The 25164-nt window shown below is 33.0% G+C and overlaps 1 protein-coding gene across 1 annotated transcript in view; it reads left to right on the top strand.

Annotated features, from left to right (window-relative positions):
• The window catches only part of LOC132696243 (adenylate cyclase type 6), a 206586-nt gene that overhangs the window by 116256 nt on the left and 65166 nt on the right, over nt 1-25164 (top strand). The window contains exons 2-4 of the mRNA XM_060660966.1: nt 10046-10150; nt 23087-23174; nt 23700-23857. Coding sequence (XP_060516949.1) covers nt 10049-10150; nt 23087-23174; nt 23700-23857 — 348 coding nt within the window. The 5' untranslated portion in view covers nt 10046-10048. The remainder of the gene's footprint in view (nt 1-10045; nt 10151-23086; nt 23175-23699; nt 23858-25164) is intronic.

Here is a 25164-nt window from a genome sequence, read left to right as displayed (position 1 = left end):
CGTTCAAAAAACCTGTAATGAACGACTAAAATTTGAAATCACAGTTCTTCTAATTCCAAAAATTGAATCTAAAAATGTTAAAATTGTCTCAGGTCTTGCATGGGGAAGAGTGAACTAATACGACTCTTTGTTTAAATGAAACCAAAAAAAATGGTGGATGACGGTAGAATAATTTTTTCATTAGGTACAATCTTTTTATAATTTAATTGAAAAACAGAATAGCTACCAACAAAGGACTTTTCAGCAATTAGTTAATTTAAATTATATATAAATTATATATTAAATATATTTTGTACTTTTGTTTGTATAAACAGAATTTCTATAAAAAAAAATTCCTCTTAATTACGCATATAATTGCGGCTCGCGAAAAATTTCAAATTTTGAAAAATGATTGGGACTATCAAGGATCTTGCCCACCCCTAGTCTATACCGACATAGTTAGCAGAATTTTATTTGAAAACGTTGCCAATTTCTTTAACGCATTTTTTTTTTTAAACCATTAAATGGCAAAAAATATTGATAGAAACGTTAAATTACGATCCTGTTAGAATGCTACTAGTTTCTTCGCCGCATTAAAATAATAATAACAATAATAATGATAATAATAATAATAATAATAATAATAATAATAATAATAATAATAATAATAATAGTAATAATAATAATGACAACTATAATAATAATAATAATAATAATAATAATAATAATGATAATAATAAAAATGAAATAATAATATTAAGGTAACAGTTCAACCTAGGGACATACCTCTGTTTACTGTCGAAGAACTAAGAACTGCAGTTGGAAAAATAAAGGATAGCAAAGCCCCTGGACCGGACAATCTCCCTCCTGAAATTATAAAGACAATTGCGAAGGATTATATTGAGGAGTGCACAGACCTCATGAACAAAATATTGCTGAAGGGAGAATTTCCTAGAATATGGAAATTGGCGCGACTTATCCTTATAGAGGATAAGAAGTATAGACCCATATGCTTAATCAATGTAGCTTGTAAGCTACTGGAACATTTGCTGGTAAAACGTCTCAAGGAAGAAATTAAAAGGACTGGCGGACAGGCAGAAGAACAGCATGGGTTTCGGGAAAAGAGATCAACTATCAGTGCTTTGAGAAGGATACGAGAAAAGATAGACGAAGTAAAACAGACACCGTGGGGAAGGAGGAAGTTATGTGCTCTTGTCACGGTAGACGTCGAAAATGCCTTCAACACGGCACCATGGTGTGGTATATTGGAAGAGCTTCGAAATCGTTACATAGCCCCTTATCTGTATAACATCATAGCAAGCTACTTCGAAGATAGGCGTTTAAGCATAGGTGAGGCAGCGCAAATGGACGTCACATGCGGGGTCCCGCAGGGATCAGTAATAGGTCCAACCCTATGGAATGTGTATTACAACGGTGTATTCCGAATTCCTGTTCTAAATGGTATTACCCTTGTCGGATATGCTGACGATCTGGCTATCTTAGCAGAAGTAAAAGAAGCCGAGATGATGGAAACAGTAGCCAACCATGCCCTTTACAATGTCACGGAATGGATGAAATCTAAAAACCTGAAATTAGCCCCCCAAAAAACGGAGGCAGTCCTACTTGTTGCTGGAAGGAAAGTTAAAAACATTTCAGTCACAGTGGAAAACACAACAGTTCAGAGTCAGGAAGTAGTCAGATATTTAGGTATAAAACTAGATAGAAACATGTCCATGGGGGCCCACATCAGAGCCGTAACAGAAAAGGCCAACAAGGCCTTGAACAACATCAGTCGCCTTCTACCAAAAGTGAATGGGCCTCGTGAAAGCACCAGGAGGATATTATGCTCAGTAGTGACTTCAATACTACTATATGGCGCCTCAATATGGGAGCAAGTAGTTGAGAAGAAAGTCTATAAAAGGATTCTGAGTAGTGTTCAAAGGAGGGTAGCCATAAGAGTCTCCGAAGCATACAGAACAACTTCCAATAAGGCACTTATGGTGATAGCTAGGATCCCACCTATTAATCTCCTATTTAAGTGCAGAGCCCGTATAGAGAAAGATGGACCAGACGCTAAAACGGAAGCACAAAACGCGGTGATGTTGTGCTGGCAAGAGGAATGGGACATAGATGATGGTACAGCGGAATGGAGTAAAAAGCTAATTCCAAATATAAGACCCTGGTTTGATATTGATTGATTGATACTCACCGGGCACGGGTGATGTAATGTAATACATGTTGAAATGCGGATCTTGTCCTAAATTTTATATTGGACAAACAGGTAGATCCTTCAAGAAACGCATTAATGTACATAAAAGAGCGTTTAGAAACAATAGTCTGGATTCTAATTATACTTCACACTTAAACACAGAAAAACACATTTTTGACGACAATTTTGATATTTTACGTACATCCACAAAAAGTAAAAAATTAAATTTATTGGAAGCAATGGAGATTAACAAAATGAGACATTCAAATGTATTGCTTAACGATCAATTAGATTTAAATAGCTCTTCTTTATTGAACTTAAATTCTCACAACAACATTAATTAAGGTTTTATAGTCATTTTTCGGTATATATAGTAGCCGGTAGTTTGTAAATATTACATTTGATAAAGGCACGGTGTTGTCGAAAAATTGTCGTGTCAAAATGTATAATTTCGTGAAAATCTTAACTTTTAGTTCTTATTTATTTTGATAAATGGATTTTCATCAAGTAAAAGCCATCTCAGTTCATTTTTTAATAGCGTAGATAATAGCAAAATGTAGAAATATTTATTTGTTTTTTCGAGTTCATGTTTTTTGGCATTCATTGATTTTTTTCCAATACCTCATCTCATCATCGAAATTAAAAATCTCGGTGACCTATGGAACGACCCGCAAAAATAAAAGCTTTTACTCCACGCCAATCCTCTAATGGGAGTTTGGAAAATTTTACGTGACAAATTTAATTCGCACCGAAATTTCCCGCGTTGGTAAAATATTATTTTAGGACATTTTCCAGTCTATTTTTAGCGGCGGTTACATCGTGCGGGTTATTTTTTTTTACTATTTAGCCGAACGAAATTCTTTACGAATACAAATTAGGTTTTAAAAAGCTTTAACCGAACAACGAAGCTTTGAAAAGCGCGATGCATGTTGGAAGTACGTTTCCGCCCGAATTTGTTTTTGAAATTACTTTTTTCTTCGTTTAGCCAAGTGATCAGTTATTTATGTGTTCATTTTCTTCGTATAGGGTAATTACCTAGACTTTACGCATAATTGCGGCAGAGTAAAATGCGGTTTATTAAAACTGTAATTTTTGCTGTGCAAAGAAATATTTTAACGGTTTTTTTGGATTTGCATGTGTGTTGTGTGTACGCGTGTGAATGAGGGAGGTGGGGCTATTAGTTAGTGCTAGGTTTTGATTATATGGCTTTAGGTGCATATCACAACACCGTTTTGTTCAATTACGAATTAACTAACAACAATTAATGCCTTATTCTTAAAAATTTCGGTCTATTGGATTGAAATTTTCTTAGTGTCTAAGCCCAAGTGTCGACTTGTGAGCATGAAAGTGTTAGATTTCACAATTTTTCATTTTTTTTTTTAATTATCTTCTACCATGTTGGCGATGATATTCATTTGTCTTTTAGAACTTAGTATATAAATTCCAAATATGACAATCAAAAATTCTAAAAAAAATGACAAAATCCGCAAAACCTAAATTTGAAATAAATAATTAATTGAGTTAAAAAAAAACACATTAAATTCAATTTTCATATTTTTTACATACAATATGTCCCACTTAACAACTGTACACCCTTGTGAAATCTTTGTGTATAAATCGATTTTGATAATTTTTTTTTGTTGGATAGATCTCTGAAAAATGCACTAAAACATTGTTTTGACAAAAGAGAAAGAAGAGAGAAGTACCATTAGGGATTTTTAAAAAAATATTTTTTGCTTGATAGATCTTCCTAAAGAGAAATGAAACGGTTTTTTCATATAGCATCGACTAAATTTATGGCTAACTGAAACAGTTTTTTGAAGCGGAAAATTGAAAAGTACTTTTAGAGACTTTTTATAATTAAAAATCACAACAAATTCGTATTCAGGACTATTTAAAAGTAGCTAGATCAATGACCAAAATTTTTAATGTTAAAAAAAATGAATATTGGAAACCTTGTAAATAACGATTATTTTGTATGTGATTTTAAGACCTTACAAATTTTAAAAAATCAAAAATAATGATGAAAAAGACTTTTTAATGGACTTTATTGTTTATTAAAAAAATAGCGTTAATAAATATCAGTATTCTAAAGATATAATGTAAGCAAAATTAAAAACTAAATTAGTGAGTGAATTTGACAGTCAAATATTCGCTTCTTCATGTCAAACTTAGTTTTACATAGGAAACAGTAAGCCGACGTCAATCAATTTTGATATTTCGGTTATTTTCATTATTAAATGAGTATTAAAGCGCTGTAACGTCTGTTTAGTTGACATCTAATCCCTCTAATCACATTTAATTATAAGAAAATCGCTAGTGTCTTTCAGGGAAATCTTTTCAACAAAAGAAGAATTATCAAAATTAAGCCATAAAAAAACATTCTACAGGAGTAATGCTTAAGAGAGGCGCCCGCGATATTTCGAATACCATGTATTCGAACTTGAAGGAAATTAGGTTTTTATTCTTAAAGAAATCCCTAATAGCCCTCTAGATATTTGACATCAAAAATTTATGGCATTTAGCCATGACTTCAGGTTGGTGTAAAAAGAAACATAACGTTTTAGTGCGTTTTTGAGAGATCTATCCAACAAAAAAAAAATCACAAACGGGACACGAACGATATTTTAAACACCCTGTATTGAAACATTATAAAAATTGATATAGGTGGGTTCTAAGTACTTCTGATTAAGAATTCGTTGCGAATTTATTTATTTTTTTAAATCCATAATAGAACTTCTCTCTTCTTTCTCTTATGTTAAAGAGTCCCAGTTGGTCGTGACTTTAAGCTGAAGCAAAACGCAAAACAAGGTTTTAGTGCATTTTTCAGAGATTTACCCAACACAAAAAATATTAAAATCGAACCATAAACAAAGATTTTACAAGGGTGTCAATTTCTTAAGTGGGATAAATTGTATACGTTTTTTTATATATATTTGTGTGTTGAGTCTTTGAAGAGGTTATTACTTTATTGCTAATATTATTGTCAAAATAATTAAATTTTATATGAATTTAAACACAAGTGGTCTATTTTACATTTAATAAAGTTACAAACGCGATATCAATTATGAACGGCTTCATATTTGTCGTATACCTTATTCAATAGATAATTTATATGGCCAACGCAAATTCTTCCATTTGAAAAAAATAATTTTTATTATTTTCATAAATTAAAATAAATCTATAAAGGCAATAGTCATATTCAGCATAAAATTGTAAGACGTAAGGAAAAGCATTTTTTTGTTGCCTCTCGTATATTTTCTGTGAGATGACAGTGCCGAAAATAAACGGACTGTCCCTTAGATGTACGTTACTAACCAAAAATATATCTAATGTTGTTGTTAAACTTTGAATTATACTTTTTTTGTATATTTTCAATAACCCCGAAGCTGCTTGTTTACCAAGAAAATCGTCTGGTAGATATATATCAAACCACATAATATAATGTACTAAAAGATCGATCTTGTCTATACGCCATAGCAAATACTCGAAAGTGTTTTTAAAGAATCGTAATTCTTGTAATGGGGCTGGCGCGCTTCTTTTATAAAAAAAAAACGTCCCAATAAAATTGATTCCCTGAAAATATAACTGAAGTTTACAGGCAAACAGAAAAATTCCATTATATAGAATCGAATGATGAAATATTTATCCTCTCTTGGGGCATCCGCAAAGGAATAAAAAAGTTTTATTTCTTGTTTCCAACTGATACGGAAAGCGTATTTAGGCAACCCGGAAACACCCCGACACGCAATTTAATCGACGTGTCAGTAAATGACGATCGAGATGGATACTGAACTCTCGAATAGGCTGAACAAAAATTGTGGACTTTTTGCTGAGGTCAAAAGAGTATGCTCAACTTGTATCTTTGGAAAGTTTATCCGCTATGGCTAGGTTCTTGCAAATCTTTAAAAAAATTAGGTACAGGGTGATGCTGCATTTTTTCCGAATTTGTTTCAGCCAGATAGCACTTTCAACTTTTTACTTTGTGTTTTACTAATATTTTCTAAAGTCTACATGTGCACTAAAAGTTAAAAAATACATCGACTTTTCTTTTTTTTTCCAAAATTTCTATATTTAGTAGTTATTAATTTAATACTTTTTCAACATTCACAAATTTTAAGTCCATTTGACCTTAAAACACTTTTTATAGATAACTTGAAATTTACCTGTTATTTGTAGCATGTAACAACTTAAATTTCAAATTGCTCGTCCTATGAAAAAATAGCAATCTATCCGGAACCTTCAACTACGATAAATTGTTTTCCTGACCTCTTAACGAGATCTTCAACCTTTCGCTTGCCCCTTCAATCAATCCCGTTGTGTGGAAATTTTGTCGTCTAAATTTCGACATCGAAAATAACAATTTCATTCACTTTAGCTGCATAGCTAACTTACTGTAATATTAATTTCTACTAACTTTCTGTTTTGCAGTTTAGCGAAACAATTAACTCTTAATTTTCCATAGATTTTTTGCAATTCTCACTAAGTAATGTTAAAAATATAATTTTAACAACATGAAAAATATTTAAGGCAATTTTTGGTGGAAATTTTTTTCAACCTTTATTTTACAGCTCTATATTTACAACAAAAGTTTCATAATTGCATTGACGTTTAAATAAAAACATAAAAACGAGCGGTCACCAACAGACTATAATGTTGTTGATGACAGATCAGAAGAAGACAGATAGCCTTGGGTGTGATGAAAAATATAATATTGTTTGGATAATTGCATCAGCTACTTACAGGTTATGAAAATATTTCAAAATATGCATGCATTTTATAAACATATATTTTTTGAACTGTCTGCTTCACTGTATTCACTGATTCTGTGTGTTTCATGAGTTTCTTGTAGTTTTGGAAAAATCGATGAAAAAACCTCGGCAACGGTAGGGAACCGCCATTGGTACAGCTTTGATTTTTTTTAAATTTTTTCTGTCCGTACTCCGTTCTCCGTTTCTCTGTAGATAAGGCCATTATAAGGCCATAACTTTTAAAAGGTTCTACCTACGTGGTTCAGATTTCGCTCCAGTCCGCAAGACTTACAAGTCAATAAAAAATAATCCCGATCAGAGACCGGCGTCCATCTTTTTTGTTGGTTTTTTGGACATTGCTATGCAACATCAAAAAAAAAAAAAAAAATCTATTATCAATACAAACCTTTATATAAAGAATGAACAGATAGAACAAGTAAGGAATTATAATTATCTGGGGACGAACATTAACGAGACAAATGACTATTCCAAAGAAATCAGAATAAGAATAGAAAAGTCCAGAAGTGCTTTTAATAATATGAGGAAATTGTTGTGCAGCAGGGATTTGAGCTTAAGTTTGAGAGTGAGGATGCTTAAATGCTATGTTTTCTCGGTCCTCTTGTATGGCGTGGAGGCCTGGACTTTGAATAAACAATGCCTGAATAAACTAGAAGCTTTTGAGATGTGGACGTACCGAAGAATTTTAAGGATATCCTGGACGGACAGAATGACAAACGAACAAGTACTTGTGAGGATGGACAAGCAACGTGAAATAATGGATACGGTCAAAATAAGAAAATTGCAGTATCTGGGGCATATTACACGCGGAGAAAAATATAAATTGCTACAACTGATTATGCAAGGTAAAATCCAAGGTAAACGGAGTATCGGAAGGAGAAGGATGTCATGGTTGCGTAATCTGAGAGAATGGTTTGGATGTAACTCCAACCAATTGTTTCGTGCTGCAGTCTCAAGGATACGAATTGCATTGATGATTGCCAACCTTCGCAGCGGAGATGGCACGTGAAGAAGAAGAAGATGCAACATCCCTTTACCCCTTATGAAGCCAATTGAGAGCTGAAGCTGGGAAGTATTTATAAAAACCGCTGGGGTTCGAATCATTTGTCAAACACTATATACACGATAGAAAAAGTTCTTGAACAATTTTACAATTTAAAAAATGTACAGAGTGTGCTCGGTATTAGCAAAAAAATGAAAATTGGGTTCGTCTTTTAATGAATGCCATAGCAGTTGTGAATTTAGAGAGATCTAAACTTTTGTGTTTAAGGTTTTCACCTATTGTGCAGAGTTTCCCTATATTCCGTGCAATATTAAAAAACGTAATAGATGCCTTAAGTTTGCAACTACTTCAGATTTCATGGGAACGTAGAAGCATACACCCACTTTCAAACTGTTCAAGTTGGGCGCAATCGAGTATCGCGAATTATTTTTTCAGAATTTGGGAATTTTTCTTTTGAATTATTTGTCTTCCAGAAAAAAATTGTTTTCTTGAGAACTTTTAACCCGATGGGCACTTTACCCTCTATGTTAACCATTTTTTAGATTATGTACAGGATTTTTCTATTATAGACAAAAATCTAAAACATATTGAAAATTTTTCTTTTCGAGAGCACAGAGCCGTAAATCAAAATTCGCGTAAAATATTGTATTTACGGTTTTCTTCTATTATACACGCTGCTCGAGATATTTCAATCTAGGCGCGATGATGTCATTGACGACATACTGTATGGTTTCAGAAAACAAGTACTTTCTCGAAAACCATTTACTTTATTGAAGAAATTCATATACCAGGATAAGTGGAGATCCAGAGCATATTTTAAATTATGTACCTACAAGGAGTGTCGATTATTGGCAAAAAAATTAAGAGATCCTGAAAATTGCCGTTTTTGTGTGTAAATTTTAGACGTAAACGAAAAATTATAAAACATGGGATAACCGGTATCGTAAACTGTGTCAAGGGAGAATTGTAAGTGTTTTGTATCATGCAGGGTGCGCAAGTTATTTGTAAAATAAATTATATTTACATCAATTTTGTAAAAGTTCCACAGTGATCGGCAGGAGCACGATAGAAAAACCATACCTCCCCCTAGGACAAGAAACCGCGAAGCGGCTTTAAAATATAAAGTTGCTCCGAGCTACGCTTAACGCAATCGCAGACTTGTTTTACCTATACTTAACCTTAGTATCTGAGAGAATTTTTAAATTTGACAGTTTCACTTTTTGTCAAAGATTATTTATTAACCAAAAATGTTCAGATGGGATCAAATCTGAACATTTTGAACAATTGCTATAGCAAAGTGTCAATCGGAATGATCGGACTTTTTAGGGAAATAAGAGGGTAGGGCCATTCAGGATGCATAATTTACTTAAACATGGTTTTATGAAATGACCGTGGGACGTGGAGTCCTTTAGAAATTATATGGGTGCAAGGCAAATGATTTGTAGCCAGACACAATACGATATTCAAAATAAAAGACCTTAAGGTTTTCAGAAAGTGACACCCGAGAAGTAGCGAAAGGCAGCATGTCGATAAAGAAGAGAAGAAAATGTTGGACCTTCGATCTATCGATCCGTTAACTTTCAATAGAAGATGACAGTTCCTCTAAGAACAAAAAATTATTTTTTATAATTTAATTTCTGTATAAGGTATATTTTGCGTAATGTTTATTAAAAAAAATTATGTAATATGAATGCCTGTATTGGTGAATCTATAACGATAGGCACAAATTTAACAATCCCGCCTGGTACTACCTGCAGACCATAAAAATAAAGAATTTTGAGATCAAATTTATGCTAGACAATGAAAGTGGCTTAAATATTCGTTAGGTTACTCTTTAGTCCCTTTCGACAGCTAATGAGGTTTTGTTAACCTACACCTTTCTGAAATAGACTATAAATAATACTTAACAGACTAGTTCATTGGAAAATTGAACTCGAATATCAACCGACACTGTTTCATGGAACTGTTATAACAATTTTTAAGTAATTTTGTAAACTGACTATAAATAACTGATTGTGTTTCCAAATAAAGAAAAATACTTCTAAAAACCTTCTGGCAACAAAATAATCGTTGTCTTTCTTTCAGATCATGCAGTCTACGCCTATGCTAAGCCCCTCGAGTACAGATTCGACGCCAAAGAGAGATTGGAAACAGAGGCTCAGCCTCAGGGACCACAGGAAACGAGACTTGGTAAGTTCATACGTTACATATTTACTTTTATCTTTTAATATAAGCCGAGTTGCTGATGCGGGTCCGCAGACAAAGGTTTCCTCGATTGTTACGGACGTGTGCAAAAGAAACCCCAAAATATACCACTAAGGGTTGAATACAAAATACTTTAGGCGTAACGAAGGTGATATCTGAAGTCAATTTCGCGAATTATAGCCACGAACGGTCGCATAAAAAATTCAGCAAAGGGGAACCACATAATTCGGAATTTTAATACAATTCCTCGCGAAAAGAATTTCAAGAAATACGCCCGGTAAATCTCCAAAATAAATGGCGGGTGCCTTAAAAGTCGTAGGCAGGTATTTTGGATAACGGGAAACGTGTCTTGGAATGCAAAGCCCTGGATATTTCGGTGCGAGATGCGAGATTGTTTCCGTCAACAAGTGGGAAGCTCGTTTAGGCGTGAAAATAAACAAACGAAAGTCGTTAACATCCCCAACTGATGTTCGCCTTATGCCAGAGACTCGACTCTACATTTTTTAAAAGAATCTCGGAACTGAACAGGGTTTACCTTTATATTTTGACACCCACCTGTCAAGTTTATTAAATAAGCTACGTAAAAACTGTTTATATAGAAGTGGGATGATTTTTTCTCTATTGTCTTCTGAACGTATCAATAAAAACAAATGGTTGCCTTATAGAAAAACAATTAACAAATTGATATTTTTTTGAATACCCTATATATTTTTACTGGGATTTGCATCCCAATTTCAGAAATAAATTATTTGTTAGTATTTGGTTCGATCGATTTACGTTGTCAAGCAAAACGTTGAACGTCCGATACATTTTCATTGCTTTAATAAAAAAGACAAATTATAGTGTCCGTAGAAAATATAATTAGTCGCATCGATCCTGTCAGGGTTCCACCAAAACTTGACAACAATGTTCTTCTTCTTTTTATTTGGAATTGGCGCTGCTACTAGACAATTTGCCAGCACTATTTAGAACTGCCACAGATAATCGAGACTGTTCTCTTGGGGAAGTTTACTTTTCATACTTCTGTTTTTTATTAAGAGGCATAAAATGCTGCTGAGGAGATAGGGTCCGTTATTAGGCGGGCTCACAGCACACAAAAACTAAAGACAAATAGACAAGACGGACACATCTAAAAATAGAAAAAGACAAACAATCTCCAGCACAGTGGAACTTGAGACGGGCGTTCCTGGCCTAGGATGGACCATGGGACCAGGCTGGTCAGATCTGAGAAAAAACAACATATTCAAATGCATATAATTTAAAATTCGCTAGTATTGTTACTAGGGAGAGGCTGTCCGACCTCGATTACTAACTTAAAGTTTTATCTTATAATCTAGAAAGCACACGACCATTTGTATGATCTCCGCACTCGGGGTGCTTAAAATATTTTCAACACAAACTCGCAGAAAGGAGAGTCCCTAACCCCTATCCGGACCAGGTACTCCCCCATCGAGCAGTGTCCAGTTCTCATTCTAATTATAGTTGTTATATGGCGTCTGTCTATGTAAGTTCAGAAAACCATCTTCAATTAGGAAAATTATGTTGTATTAACTTTCTATATGCTTTACCTTTTTCTTGTATTGAGTTTTTCTACCGTTCTTGAAAAATACTAGTAATATCTCTAAGAATTTTATTCTTCACGTCTTGTATGTCCAGTTTAATATTCAAGGGATGTTTAGGTCTTTTCCTATTTTAGCCAGGGTATCCATTTTTTCATTACCTTTAATACCGGTATCCAGGCCATCATAACATCTACTCCCATACTTTTCGCACTAATCATCATCTCTCGAACCTGTAAAGTGATGTAGTCCATTTTAGTGTCGGTGTTTCCATTTGAAATTTTAGAAATCCCGCTTAGGGAATCTGAGAAAATAATAATTTTTGTAAAGGCTCTTTGTAGAGCAACTCTTAGTCCCTCTTTTATTGCTATCATCTCTGCTGTGGCGGTGGTGAAGTTTTGCCGAAAATTTATAATTTTTTTTTTGGTATATATACACCAAATCCAACCCTCTCACCCTGTTTAGAAGCATCAGTAAAAACTAGACAATGTGATTGGGTATTCATATTTCTCTATTTTCTCTCTAAAATGTGCTTCTGCATTGTCTCTATTTATATTTAGTTTAAGTGGTTCGATCAAGGCAATTGAGTTAAAAAAGTTAAGCATGGAAATGTCGCACTCGAGTAAAGCCTGTTGCAGTAAGGCAGATACATATTAAATGCCTGAACCAGGTATGGGGCACCCGAAATTCTATCAACTAAAGCACCTCCGTACATACCACAGTAATTTTGGAGTCCCTCTAGGAGGTCTGCTATGGGGTGGGCCGAAATAGCGAGGACTCCAGACAGAAAGGACACTGCCAGTTGTCTCGTGCTTGTATCCAGGTCCATTTCCGATGCTTCAGCCAGCGAGACATTCGTTGGGGTTGACCTTATAAATCCCAGCGCTGTTCTCAAATCTTCGAAATGGGTCACGTTGAGCTTGTTAAGTGCATCCTTGTTGTTGGGTTCAAGAAAATGGAACCATAATCTAGGTGGGTCCTAATCAGAGTATGGGGTAACGTCATTAAGATTTGCGGGTCTGCTTTATCGCAGATATATTACACTTCAAATGTTTTTATAGCAGCACTCCTAGATATTTGACATGGTTCTTAAAAGCAATTTCCTTATTATTTATTTCGATATTTACCGGCGAGACTCTTCTCCTCCTCCAAGAATGTTTCGTTTCCTTTTACTAAATTCTATTTTTTCAATAATCTCCACTCGTTTCAAAAACGGCTAAACTAAATACCGACAAACTATACATTTACTATACGCATTAAAGTTCATCTTTGGACTTAAAATTGTGAGTGTCAGAGAATTGAATATAACCTTAGATGTTAAGTTATTATTTAAATCTCATATTGAAAACGTGAAGCTACGAGAGAATAATATGCTTTGAACCTCTTATCACATTGTTTAAAACACTCAAAAGGCATTTTTAGAATTTTGTTCCACTCTGTGAAACGCAAATCCTTTGACTTTTCCTGCAATATATGTCGATTCCTGCAAGTCGATTCTTCTTCCTATTGTCTGCGCGTAAGAAATAGTTTTATTCGGTCAAGGATTTATTTATTTATTTATTTAGCTATTTTTCTAAAATTATCTCAAACTTTTTCAAACTAGCCAATCGGACTTTTCTTGTGTTAATATTGGGTGCGGAGGTGACTTGAATATCATTTTAATGGCCCCTACTTATTACTCTGATTGCACAGGCACGTATAACTTAAAACAAGTAATTAAGAAATAATCTAAAAAAAATTGTGTGCTGTACATTTAAGACACAATAGGACTATTACAAACAGATTAGAAATCAAACTAATATAGCTACCCATAATGAGTAGTAAATATATCTTGAACACTTTATTAATGCAAATTAATCGGAAACAAAACAATTGTGGAGCAAACTGAGAGACTTAAAAATTATAAACAAACATAACAAAATTGATATTCCGAACCTTTCAAATATCCTGAGGAAATTAGTAAAATTTTCATTAAGAATTGCGATACTGGATATGCACCTAATAAGAATTTACTAATTTGTACAATCAAAATACAAAAAAAGAGTTTAATAGATTACCTGGTTTCGCCACAGTAACAGCAAATGACGTTAAGCGACATATTCTATAAATTAAATATCTTGCGATGGGTGTGCCTTGATAGAATACTTCCTTTTATCACGAATATAATGAGTAGCTGCATTATCGAATCCGTATTTCCTAAGACTTAGAAAATTTCTGAGGTCCTTCCATTACCTAAATCAAAGAGTAACAATGGACGAATTGAGTCCTATAAGCGTCTTACCCGTATTTTCATGAGTTCTTGAAAAAAATAATAAACCAACAAATTAAAGATCATTTGCATATTAACCAGTTAGTTCCCTCCCCACAGTCAGGATTTCGAAAAGGGTACAGCTGCATGTCAGCACTATTTAATATAACACACGATATTCTTCGGGAGAGTGACATGAGCAAAACAACTGCGCTTATGTTGTTGGATTACTCAAAAGCTTACGACAAAATCAATCATAAAGTTCTATTTTCAATACTGCACTATTTAGGCATTTTAAGTACTGCAGTCTCTTTTATGCGTAGTTACTGTACTGATCTCTTTCTTTCTAAAGGAGAGTCAAGTAATGTTACTATTCCTTGTGGAGTATCCCAAGGCTCAATATTAGGTCCTCTCCTTTTTAATATCTATAAATGCAATTTGAGTAGTTGAGTTTATAGGACTGCAAAGTCATTCCTATGTTGATGATACCCAAATAAATTTTTCATTTTCCACGCAGTAACGTCAACAGTTTCATACAGTCGTTTTTTATAATAATAAATAAGATACTGTACAGTTTTGTTTTTTTGTGTGTATTCATGTCAATGAATTGATATATTCAGTGTATATCATAATATGTTAAGATATAAGTAGCTACGAAATTAGGGACTGGGCTTTGATCTTTTTTGAAATTATTTCCCAGTTTAATTTTTTTGCGCTGTGCTTTTGGTTTACTGCTAATAGATAAATGTAAATACGAAGTGCAAGAAATAAACATATTATTATTATTATTATTAATATTATTATTATTATTATTGTTAATATTATTATTATTACCTATTCTGCGTAGAAATAAGAATTATTTTTGTGCCTTTTGTAAATATAATGAAAATAAAGCAAACATGTACAAGGCGTTCCATTTAAAAAAAGTTTTCTTCTATTGTATTTCGGCGCTAACTTGTCTATATTGGCATTTTTTAAAGATAGAGAGAAAAAAAACCTCTTTATAAAATGCGTTTGCCTATCCCCTTTAATAAGTTCGGTAGGTGGGTTTGTAAATATGAAAATTCAGTATAAAGAGCGATGTTAATAGAACAGAAGAATGTGCCTTGTCATGGCACTTGCCCTCTAGTTCAGTAAATCACTTTCGAGAAATGCATTGTACAATATTTCGTTAAAAATGGCTTTCCTAGACAAACAAGCGGAATCAGTGAAGTAGGAGTTTTTTAGAATTTCCAAAGTTTGTATTAGTATTAGAATTCGACACAATAAACGATATAATTTTAAGAATAATTTGGTTTGCTTTCCTAAACAAAGATGGAATACCATTTTTATGGTGTATTGTGGTTTATTTGCCCAAAACATACAACAAAACTATATTATTATAACCATATCACGGAATGAATATATATTTAAAAATGACAATATATTTTACTCCCTAAACAATCAACAGATGATTTGCATATCTGTTATGTTGTCTATTAATATATATATAAATATATTTGCCGTCGATATTTTTCGTGGTTCGTACGACTGTCATTAAATACGTACTCCAAACCGATGACGATTTTAATTTTTTTGATTGAAACTAACCAATAAATTAAACCAAAAGGTCAATAAAACAACTATCTATTTTCTCACATAATATCTAGAGGGCGCTTATAATTCCACTATTTCGTGGCATAATTTTCTTGGTAGTATAATCCCGTTACTTTTTTTTTAATATAATGATTAGAGTGATGAAACCCACCCGATTCCGAGAACTTTTTTTTTATACTCTGTGTCTCTGTAATCGGTGCCTATTTGCTAAATCATATTTTGCTCCATATTATTATCTGCACGAGTTTAATCTAGGACTGCTTTTTGGCGCATTCATTACGAACCACCCTGTTTACTATAGAAGAAAATTCTAACGAGCCTTACGCTAAGAATATGTTTTCAAGCAGTCCCGAAAGTAACAAAAGGAAGTTGCTTCCGGATCTGAACTTTATTTTCATGTAGGACGATTTTCTCACCAAACATTATGATTATTTGATTATATCACATCACTATCATACTTAATGACGTTGCTTTCGTAAATCTCCTAACTGAATATGACCGACCCTCTAAAAATAAATTTGGCTCAGTGTCCATTCTCGAAAAAATATCCCGATAATACTATGCGGAGAACTTTAATCATTTTTTATTAATCATTCCATAATAATTCACCCTAGTCTCGCCCCATTGATCGGTTAAATTTGTGCCGGGGTGGTGGCAGGATACATATTTTTCGTCCCTTTATGAAGTTTCTCTTTCGAATTCTCGCCCTCCGGAATTTCGTCCCTTTCCTCCCGAACAATCTTGAAAGACGTCACTCGCTTCGAAAAAGCGAGCGAACTTTGACAAAAATTATTTTACATTCGGTGTATTCTGAATCAGAATTTCATTAGGTTTTAAACGAGTTGGTTTTTTGCGATCGACTGAATTCCAATGAAAAATGTTTCATTAGTCTCCTTAAAAAGGGAAATTTTAAAAAGTTTTTTTTGTGGAATTATATTTTAGTACGGACGGAGGGCTGTAAAGATAACGTGTGAGAATATTCGATTTTTGTATTTCCTCGTGTTTTATGTTCTCGATTCTGCTCTCTTTATTAACCTTTTCATATTTTAAGTAGAGTGCGTGAAAAATTTATGCCACATCAGTGTGGAAAATTATTATATGTATGTAATCAATACAAACATTTTTGAATATTTACATCGTCAATGTTATCAATTCATTAATTGAAGGGACACAAATATGATAGCGTTGTTTAAAATTAATACTTTTCACTTATGCAAATATGTTTGGATATCCTATTTTCCTCCATATTACTCTCATAAAATAAAGTATTAAATTTAAAATAATACGAGCGAAATGATTAAAATATTTTTAAAAAAGAATTAGTGCTCCTAATAAACTTGTCTATATAAGTGATTTATGATTTTTACGCACTTTTGCAAATGATGTCTTTGATTTGTAACTAGTTTAAAAGTTTTACAAATTTGTTTAACTATTTGGATAAGATCTGCAGTTATTTAAAATCAGTAACAGCAAAGTTATATATGAGGTTGGTCGCCTGTGCCATCGTCGCTATTACTTTACAAATTTTGTATACGACAAATTTCATGCGGCTGAAGTTGGATGTGGATTTGCGAATATTACAGTGGACCAGTTCGTTATTTACGTTAATTAATAAAACGTATTCCTGTGAAAATGCAGATAAAGTAAGCATGAAAATATTTTAAGGGAACTCCCAAAAATCATATCCAATGTTGCCTGCGCATTGCTCCAAAACTAAATTAATTTAATTACTATTTCGTAATTTCGAAAATATCTAACGTTGTTCCAGAGATTCAACCCGACCATTGAAAATCCACTTAGGAGAGCTTCAAAATTATGTATCGCTCAACCACCTCTAAAAGGTAGAGAAGATATAAAACTAACCCCATTTATGAAATTCCCAAAAATTCGATATATTTATTTCGCAATGGCAAAAAATATTCAAAGATATTCAATTAGACCAGGGAAGTGCCACTTAGGACCACCTTGAATCTGTAGGCAACATATAAAACTACCTCCAATAATGAAATAACCAAATATTCGTTTTGTTTATTTCGCAATCTCAAAAAAATATGACGTCCCAGATATTGAATTTTACTATTAGAGGATCACATAGGAGAGCTTCAAAACGATGTATTGCTCAACCACCTTGAAACTGTCAGGAATATATAAAACTACCCCCAATTATGAAATACCCAAAAGTTCGATGTATTTATTTCGCAATCGCAAAAAAATGTGACATTGTCCCAGATATTCAATTAGACCATTAAAGAGCCACTTAGGAGAGCTTCAAAATGATGTATTACTCGATCACCTTAAAAAGGTCGGGAAGAAATAAAACTACCCCCAGTAATGAAATAACCACTATTTCGCACTCTCAAAAAAATCTGACGTCCCAGATATTCAATTAGACTATTAAAGGACCACATAGGATGGCTTCAAAATGATGTATTGTTCAACTACCTCGAAACGGTTGGGAAGATATAAAACTAACCCAATAATGAAATAACCAAATATTCTTTTTATTTATTTCGCAATCTCAAAACAATCAGACGTTGTCCCAGATATTCAATTACACCATTAAAGAGTCACTTAACAGAGCTTCAAAATGATGTATTACTCAACCACCTTGAACTACCTAGAAATATGAGATGTCCTAAAATTCGTTTTCAAATACTTGTCATATTTAAAAGTTAAGTTTAGTAAATGTAATTGTTTTTTTATTATATTATGTTTTATTGGTATGGTTAATTTTAAGTTAATTTTCAAAAGGTGTATATTGTTTTTTAATTACTTGAAAAAAATTGTACAACCAGCATGATAACTATTGCTCCTAATTCGGAAACGATTCAAATTATTTTTTCATTAAATGGGACACCCAGTTTCTCTAAACGGCATCAAGTACAGAATTTAGTCCTCTGTCGACTATTAGCGTTTCCTATACTGGAAATATTTTATAATGAAACGTAATATGCAATTGTTTTTAAATAATTAAGAGTCTCCTGAATGTTGCGAGCATTCATGGTCGATGGATGTGTCTTTGCGGGTAAATTTTGAGTGAAAAACCAATCATAATGGCGAATTTTAGAGTATTTTAAAGCTCTCCTAAGTGACTCTTCAATGGTCTAATTGAATATTTGGAACGTCAGATTTTTTTTGCGATTGCGAAATAAATATATCGAACTTTCGCGTATATCATAATTTGTGGTGGTTTTATATCTTAAGGTGGTTGAGTAATACATCATTTTGAAGCTCTCCTAAGTGGCTCTTCAATGGTCTAATTCAATATCTGCGACAACGTCAGATTTTTTTTGCGATTGCGAAAAAGGCCAATATATAGTCAATATAGGTAATATTTCATTCCATTCCAGCCACATACAAATATCCAAGAATATTTTCCCAAATATTTAAAATATGTAAAATGCGTAAATAATCAACCTGCGGAGAAATTGTTATATATTAAACGCTGAGCACAAACACTGAACAGCTGAATCAAAATTTAACTTTTTACAAGTATTTATTCAACTTAAAACACAAGAATCTTGCTATAATAGAAAGAAAACCCTATTCATCATATTAAACGAGGATCGAAAAGATTGACATGTTGGGAAACTTTATACCTTGGGAAATATGAAATAAAATATCAGCGTGTTCTTTGTCGGATGATTGCGTGGGATTTATAGGAGATGAAATTTTAGATTCCGGATCCTTCTGTGCGATTCGTTCCGGTGCATCTGCCTAGAGGATCCACGAGCTTTGGTTTGCATTCTAAAAACTTTCAAAGCAAAAAAGTCTCAGTTTTATCATATATTACTTTGCACAAGAACTCAATTTATTTAGTCGGGCAGGTAAGTAAGCATGATCATATTTTTTGGTTAGTTTTCGATAAATCACAAAATTGTGCAACTACTAATGATTCAATTTAAGCATTTAAAAAAACACAGATACGTATATTTTAAAAATGCGGGAAAACAGATTTTTCACCAAAAAATAGAAGAATCTATCCACATTAGTAAGTATTTTAGACAGAATATTTGTCTCCAATCTGTTATTAACTATTGTGGAAATTATGTATTCTGATGGGTTATACGGCTATTGGTACCATGCCCAAATTTTCGTCTATAGACTATTCTCAGATATAACGTAACTTGTTGATTAAAAACGGAACATAATTTAGACTTGTATTTTGTTATGAATTGCTTATCCGCACCATTTCATTAAATTCTGGGTTCTCCTCAACACAAACCTATAATGAGACGCTAAGTCACTCCGAAGCTCCAAAGGAAATACAATGTACCAAAATTGCTGAAAACGCCGTCATGCGGGTTATTACAATGGTTATTTTGACACCAAAAGATGCACGCCATAAAACTGACAAGATTTAATTGCAATGCAAAAATAAATATGAACTAAAAGTTCAAATTTTCACGAAAAAATATATTTTTACATTACAATTGTATTTTGATAAATCGATTTTCAACAAGTAAAAGCCACCTTAGTTTAATTGCAATGTGGTAATCCTTGCGCCAAGACGTTTCTTGCTTTTTCCGCATTGCACCGACACATTTACTTACGCAATCATTAGACTAGAATTTCTTAGATAACCAACCAATCGGAAATTTCTCCTAATCTGAATTTATGTCTCATCTTGCTTTAAGTAACCCCTAAAAATGTTACGGCATTAGCCCGTCAGTAATCCTATTATGTCAAGTCTGTAAATTTCACCGATGGACTTCTGAACACTGTAACCTGCGAATCTGTAAGCTTTCTTTGCCAAGTTCTTTCCTGGGCATTGTATTTCGTTTTGAGTAAGAAAAATCTAACCCTTTGGTAGTTCGTGCCACCCGAACTAATTAGGACGCTTTCGAAGCGTAAATTACTAATTGTAACCTAAACTTTAGAGTGGGATATTCGCAAACGGTCCAATTATCGCACGAATAGAGTTTCGTAACATCGCTGATATTAGATACACCTGTGTCGTGTTACGTTCGCCGCCGAATTCTCGTCAAAACGGGGAGCTCTAATTTGAATTGAGTATTATTTGAGTTAACGGGGCGGGAAGATGCTATGGGGGAAGGAGAACGTGACAATTCCCGGTAGAATCGCGACCTGAATGCGAATCGCTGGCGACGTTACAAGCAACAAAAACCGGATGTGTTATTGTAAAGAAGCGGCCATTATGTTTATTTGGGTTGCGTAATGGCGAGCGAAATTGATTTTTAGCAGTTTACGTAACGGAACTGTATAGATTAATCTGCTTAAATTCGGGAACGGCGATTGACGGATGCAGGGAAAAATGTAGGACGGTAATTAAACTGCACATATCATTAATTAAATTAAAAACTACACCGACATTGTATTTGGTTTATTTGGTATTTTTAAATGTATGGCGTAATTGTTATCTTGAATTTTTTAACTCTGTTAAATGGTTAATGATAATGAAATGGAAATCTTTTTTGTTTATTGCTCTTTACTCTATCTCTTGAAGATTGTCACGGGAGGTGTTCGATTATTTAAAAAAAAAGGTCCATATCTCCGAAAACGCTTCACTTATAGTCGTTAAAAAGAGTTTTTGCTATGTTATCAATAGTGGTATGATGCAATTGTCGTTGCTTACCTTGCCACCAGGTGGATTAAACAGAATATGTGCAACGATATGAGTTTTTTTCATGTCCGTAGACCAAGTGAAAACTGCATCTAAATATCTTTATCCTAACCTAAAACATGAAAAAAAAAATTAAATTAAAAAAAGTTTGGAAAACTTTTCACTTTACGGGTTTTAGCATTAATAAATTTTATTAACTACTGCCGCATCTTTCATTCTGCTATTGGATGCTTTCCAAAGCCTCTTGATTATCTGCCGTATTAATTACTTAAAGTTTCGGAATAATTAGATAACCATAACAACTCGTAAAGTGGAATTGTTTCCCAAAATCCAAATTTTTTTTAAGTGTCAAATTCTTTAATTCATATTTTGGGTTGGTATAAAGATATCGAGATGCGGGTTTCACTGGGTTATTGGGCAATAAGCCATTTAATATTTTTTCAAAAAATTAGTTTTTACGCTAGTATCAGAAAACTCCACCTGGTGACAAGGTAAGCAATCACAATCGCTTCATTTGTGGTACCATTAATCGCCTAAGAAAGACCTCTTTTACCCAACCCAAGCTTATTAAAATGCGTTAAGCCTTTTTGGAGATACGGATATTTATTTAAGAAAATGTTGTTGAATGTAAATGCAAACAGCATTAAACCAAAATAATTTGAATTTTTCGCAGCTCTAAGGTAGTACTCATTGTAACTATGGTTAAACAATAGCTATAAATATTGGTAAAACTTTCTAAAAACCGTCCTAATAAAGTTCAAACAGGTAAAAATTCAAAATATTTAAGTCTTTTCTAGCATTTTGAAAAGATTTTTTGCCCTGTCCATTTATATAAATTGGAGAATGAGGTGTTTATTTGATGAATTATTTTATTTTTCGATATAATTGTTACTAAAATACTAATTTATTATTTCTAAATAACAAGCACGAATATATGTACATTTTCGTGCTACACAAATGATAAAAAATCAAATTAGCAATTTGTGCTTTTACATAAAAATATCTTATCTATTATTAATAATTTTTTTATGAAACAAAACACAGAAAAATTGAAAAATAATATTAAACCATCTCTTATTAGACTGATTTGACATTAAATAAATTAATTTAAAATCATCCTGGTGGCTTCTTCAGAGCTTAACTGAAACTGTCTCGCATTCTAGACTGTACCTGCTTATATATTGTTTGACGGTGGCTTAGCTAAAGAAGGGGCATGAATATTGTCTTCTATATTCTATTCCCTTATCGATGAACGGTAAAGACCCGAGAGAGATTTCTATAGATTCTCGGATTTTTCCTTGGTAGAAGTTGATTACTTGCAAAAATTTTAGTTTTATCCAATAAGATTTGATGTCCGGTTTCATGATTTGTTCTGCAACTGCTGATGAGTTTATTAGTCGTAGTCTGAAAGCTATTTGACAAATTAACAAAGGTACCTAATTGAATATTTTGATAAATTAGAATCATTTATTATTCATTACATGCAACGGATATTTCAAATTATATTTATAATAAATTTCAAGGTAACCAGAGGAAATTTTATTTACCGTTAAAATAGCAGCTTTTTCATTAATATCTATTTCCAAATCTAAAGCTAAGTTTTGGGATTATAACGCGAACAAAATGTATTAATCCACTAAAAATTAAATATATTTGACAATGGTAATAATGACAACAGAAATAAATTGTTCATATTTATTGTGAAATGAAACTTCTTAGCATTGGCAACATCCTTTATCTGTTTTCAAATTATTAGAATCCAAAAATGAATAAGATTTCCAGTCATACCCTCTTGTTCCTCTGTTTGAAAAGAAAATCACGTTATTTGGCTTGATGACTGAACTAGAGATACATAATGTAACTGTTTTCGGGCAAAATAAATGTTTCATTTAAAAGAATTTGGAACATTTTGATTATTGAATGTGTATTTGCAGGATTCTTCGACACTGAAGCGGGGTATTGGTCGGCGATGGACTAGCTTGAAACAACATCCAAAAATACTCTCAGACTCAACGGATAGCGGTAAGGAGCAACAGACGTTTTATACCTGCGATATTTTCAAACAGCCGACGGAAACATGCCACTAAACTTTCGCGATTCTTTAGAAACCTGCCAGATTGAGGTCAATTTTACTGAGATACAATAGCTCGACTTTGTTTGCCTCTTATTTTTAACCCCGTAACGCCACAGGCCATATAAATTTACGCGACCTGGCGTTTTTATTTTTTGCTTTTTTATTATTTTTCTCTGCGAACGTGAGGTAAAGTTTACCTCTCCCGTGTGTACTAATGAGGAAACTAAAAATGTAATGAAATATAATAACAAAAAATTGAATATAACCGAATGAATTTGCAGTCGTTCATTTTAAATTTGAAATTAGACATTCCAACGTTATTTTTCTATATTTATGTAAAAATTTTATTAGATTTTTTAGCGTCCAATCAAAACTATCAAAGATCAACTTAGAAAATTTAGATTTTCACAGGAAATTTTTAATTTTTACTCATTCACTCACAAACTAATTATTTTATTACAATTTTGGTAAAGCAACTGGGACTACGACCCCATTATCGACACCATCATCAACAGCGAATACCAGCCCTTTGCCCGCATCGGTGTCGGAAAATGTCCGGAAAAGCAATTGGCAAGTCATCGAGCATTTCGGGTCAAAAGACAAGGGCAGTTTATCGTCCAGCCTCATTGCTGTGAGTAAAATGAGACAATATTTTGGTTGAAAACCTTCATATGCATATTCATGTTCATATTAATCCTTTTTAACTTATTTGATACATGATTTTTGTTGTGGAAAACACATTTTGGCTATATTGAAATTTTTGTAGATGGTTCTCTCTTCAAGGGGTAAAATTTTCCCTTAGAATTTAGATAGGCTAGACCGATTAAATGGCACCTTTTTTCAACGTCTTCGTTATACCTTTACATATTATATTATACACAATTTTATAAATTGGTTTTTGAGATATCGCATTACGCAACAAGCGCAGTAAACTTCATTTGACTCACGCATTTATTTGACATCAGCGGAGCGAGTGTCTAATAAACGAGTGACAAAAAGTTTACCGAGAGTCTTTGGGTACATTTTCGCAAATACATTCACTGACAGAACCGTCAGAATTGACAAACATCAAAATTCAAGGCGTGGGAAATATCTTCGAAAACATCCGAAAAGGCTTTTAAAATTTCATTAAAATTAGTATTAGTCTAAAATACACATACAAATTTCTTCAAGTTCGTTTGGGCAGATACGTAGGTACAGTAATTAGAATAGTTGAAGGTGATAAAAATGGGTCCAAAAATGAAAGAAACAAGCTTTATCAACATGAAGTTTTGTAATTTTTTATTGTTTTTATATTTGGCAGTTTTTCTTTGTTTTTTTTTAAATAATTGTTTTCCTTTATCTTTGCTATTTTTAATTTTGATGTAGTAGTAGATGTCAATTGAATTTACCATTACGTACTTAAAAGTTGAACTTATCTCCATTTATTATCATAATAATAGTTGTGCTGCTAGAGACCCTGTCCACATTTTTAATGCTATTCATCTGGATCTAGATCTACACATACATTCAAATATTGGAAGCCATTGAAAAATATCTCACAAGATAATTCCTAAAATTTTGCCTTCATCTAAATTTCACGCTTACAAAATTCAGCTTTTACATTAACTAAACGAATATGACGGTGAGAGAAGGCAAGAAATGACTAATGCTCCTTGACCCCAAACGGATTGGTAAACAGACTTTACTGAAGGGACTCAAATCTCCACTGATTTGCCGAAACCTATACATAACACCCACAAAACCAAAATGTTTGGGCAACCGCATAGTTGAGCTAATTTTCATCTGATGTAATAACGAAGAAATGTATTTACAGTTTTTGGAAAACAACACCGACAACCTAATAACTGACGTGTAACATTAACGACGTACATTTCAAGCTAGATGATGCTCCTTTTTTAAATGGTAGGGCGGTCGCCAGATTTAAACCAATTAAAT

This window comes from Cylas formicarius, unplaced genomic scaffold, assembly GCF_029955315.1.
Source record: "Cylas formicarius isolate icCylForm1 unplaced genomic scaffold, icCylForm1.1 PGA_scaffold_1__22_contigs__length_36826433, whole genome shotgun sequence".
In the NCBI taxonomy this organism is placed as follows: Eukaryota; Metazoa; Arthropoda; class Insecta; order Coleoptera; family Brentidae; genus Cylas; species Cylas formicarius.
This window is presented reverse-complemented; position numbering and strand designations above follow the sequence as displayed.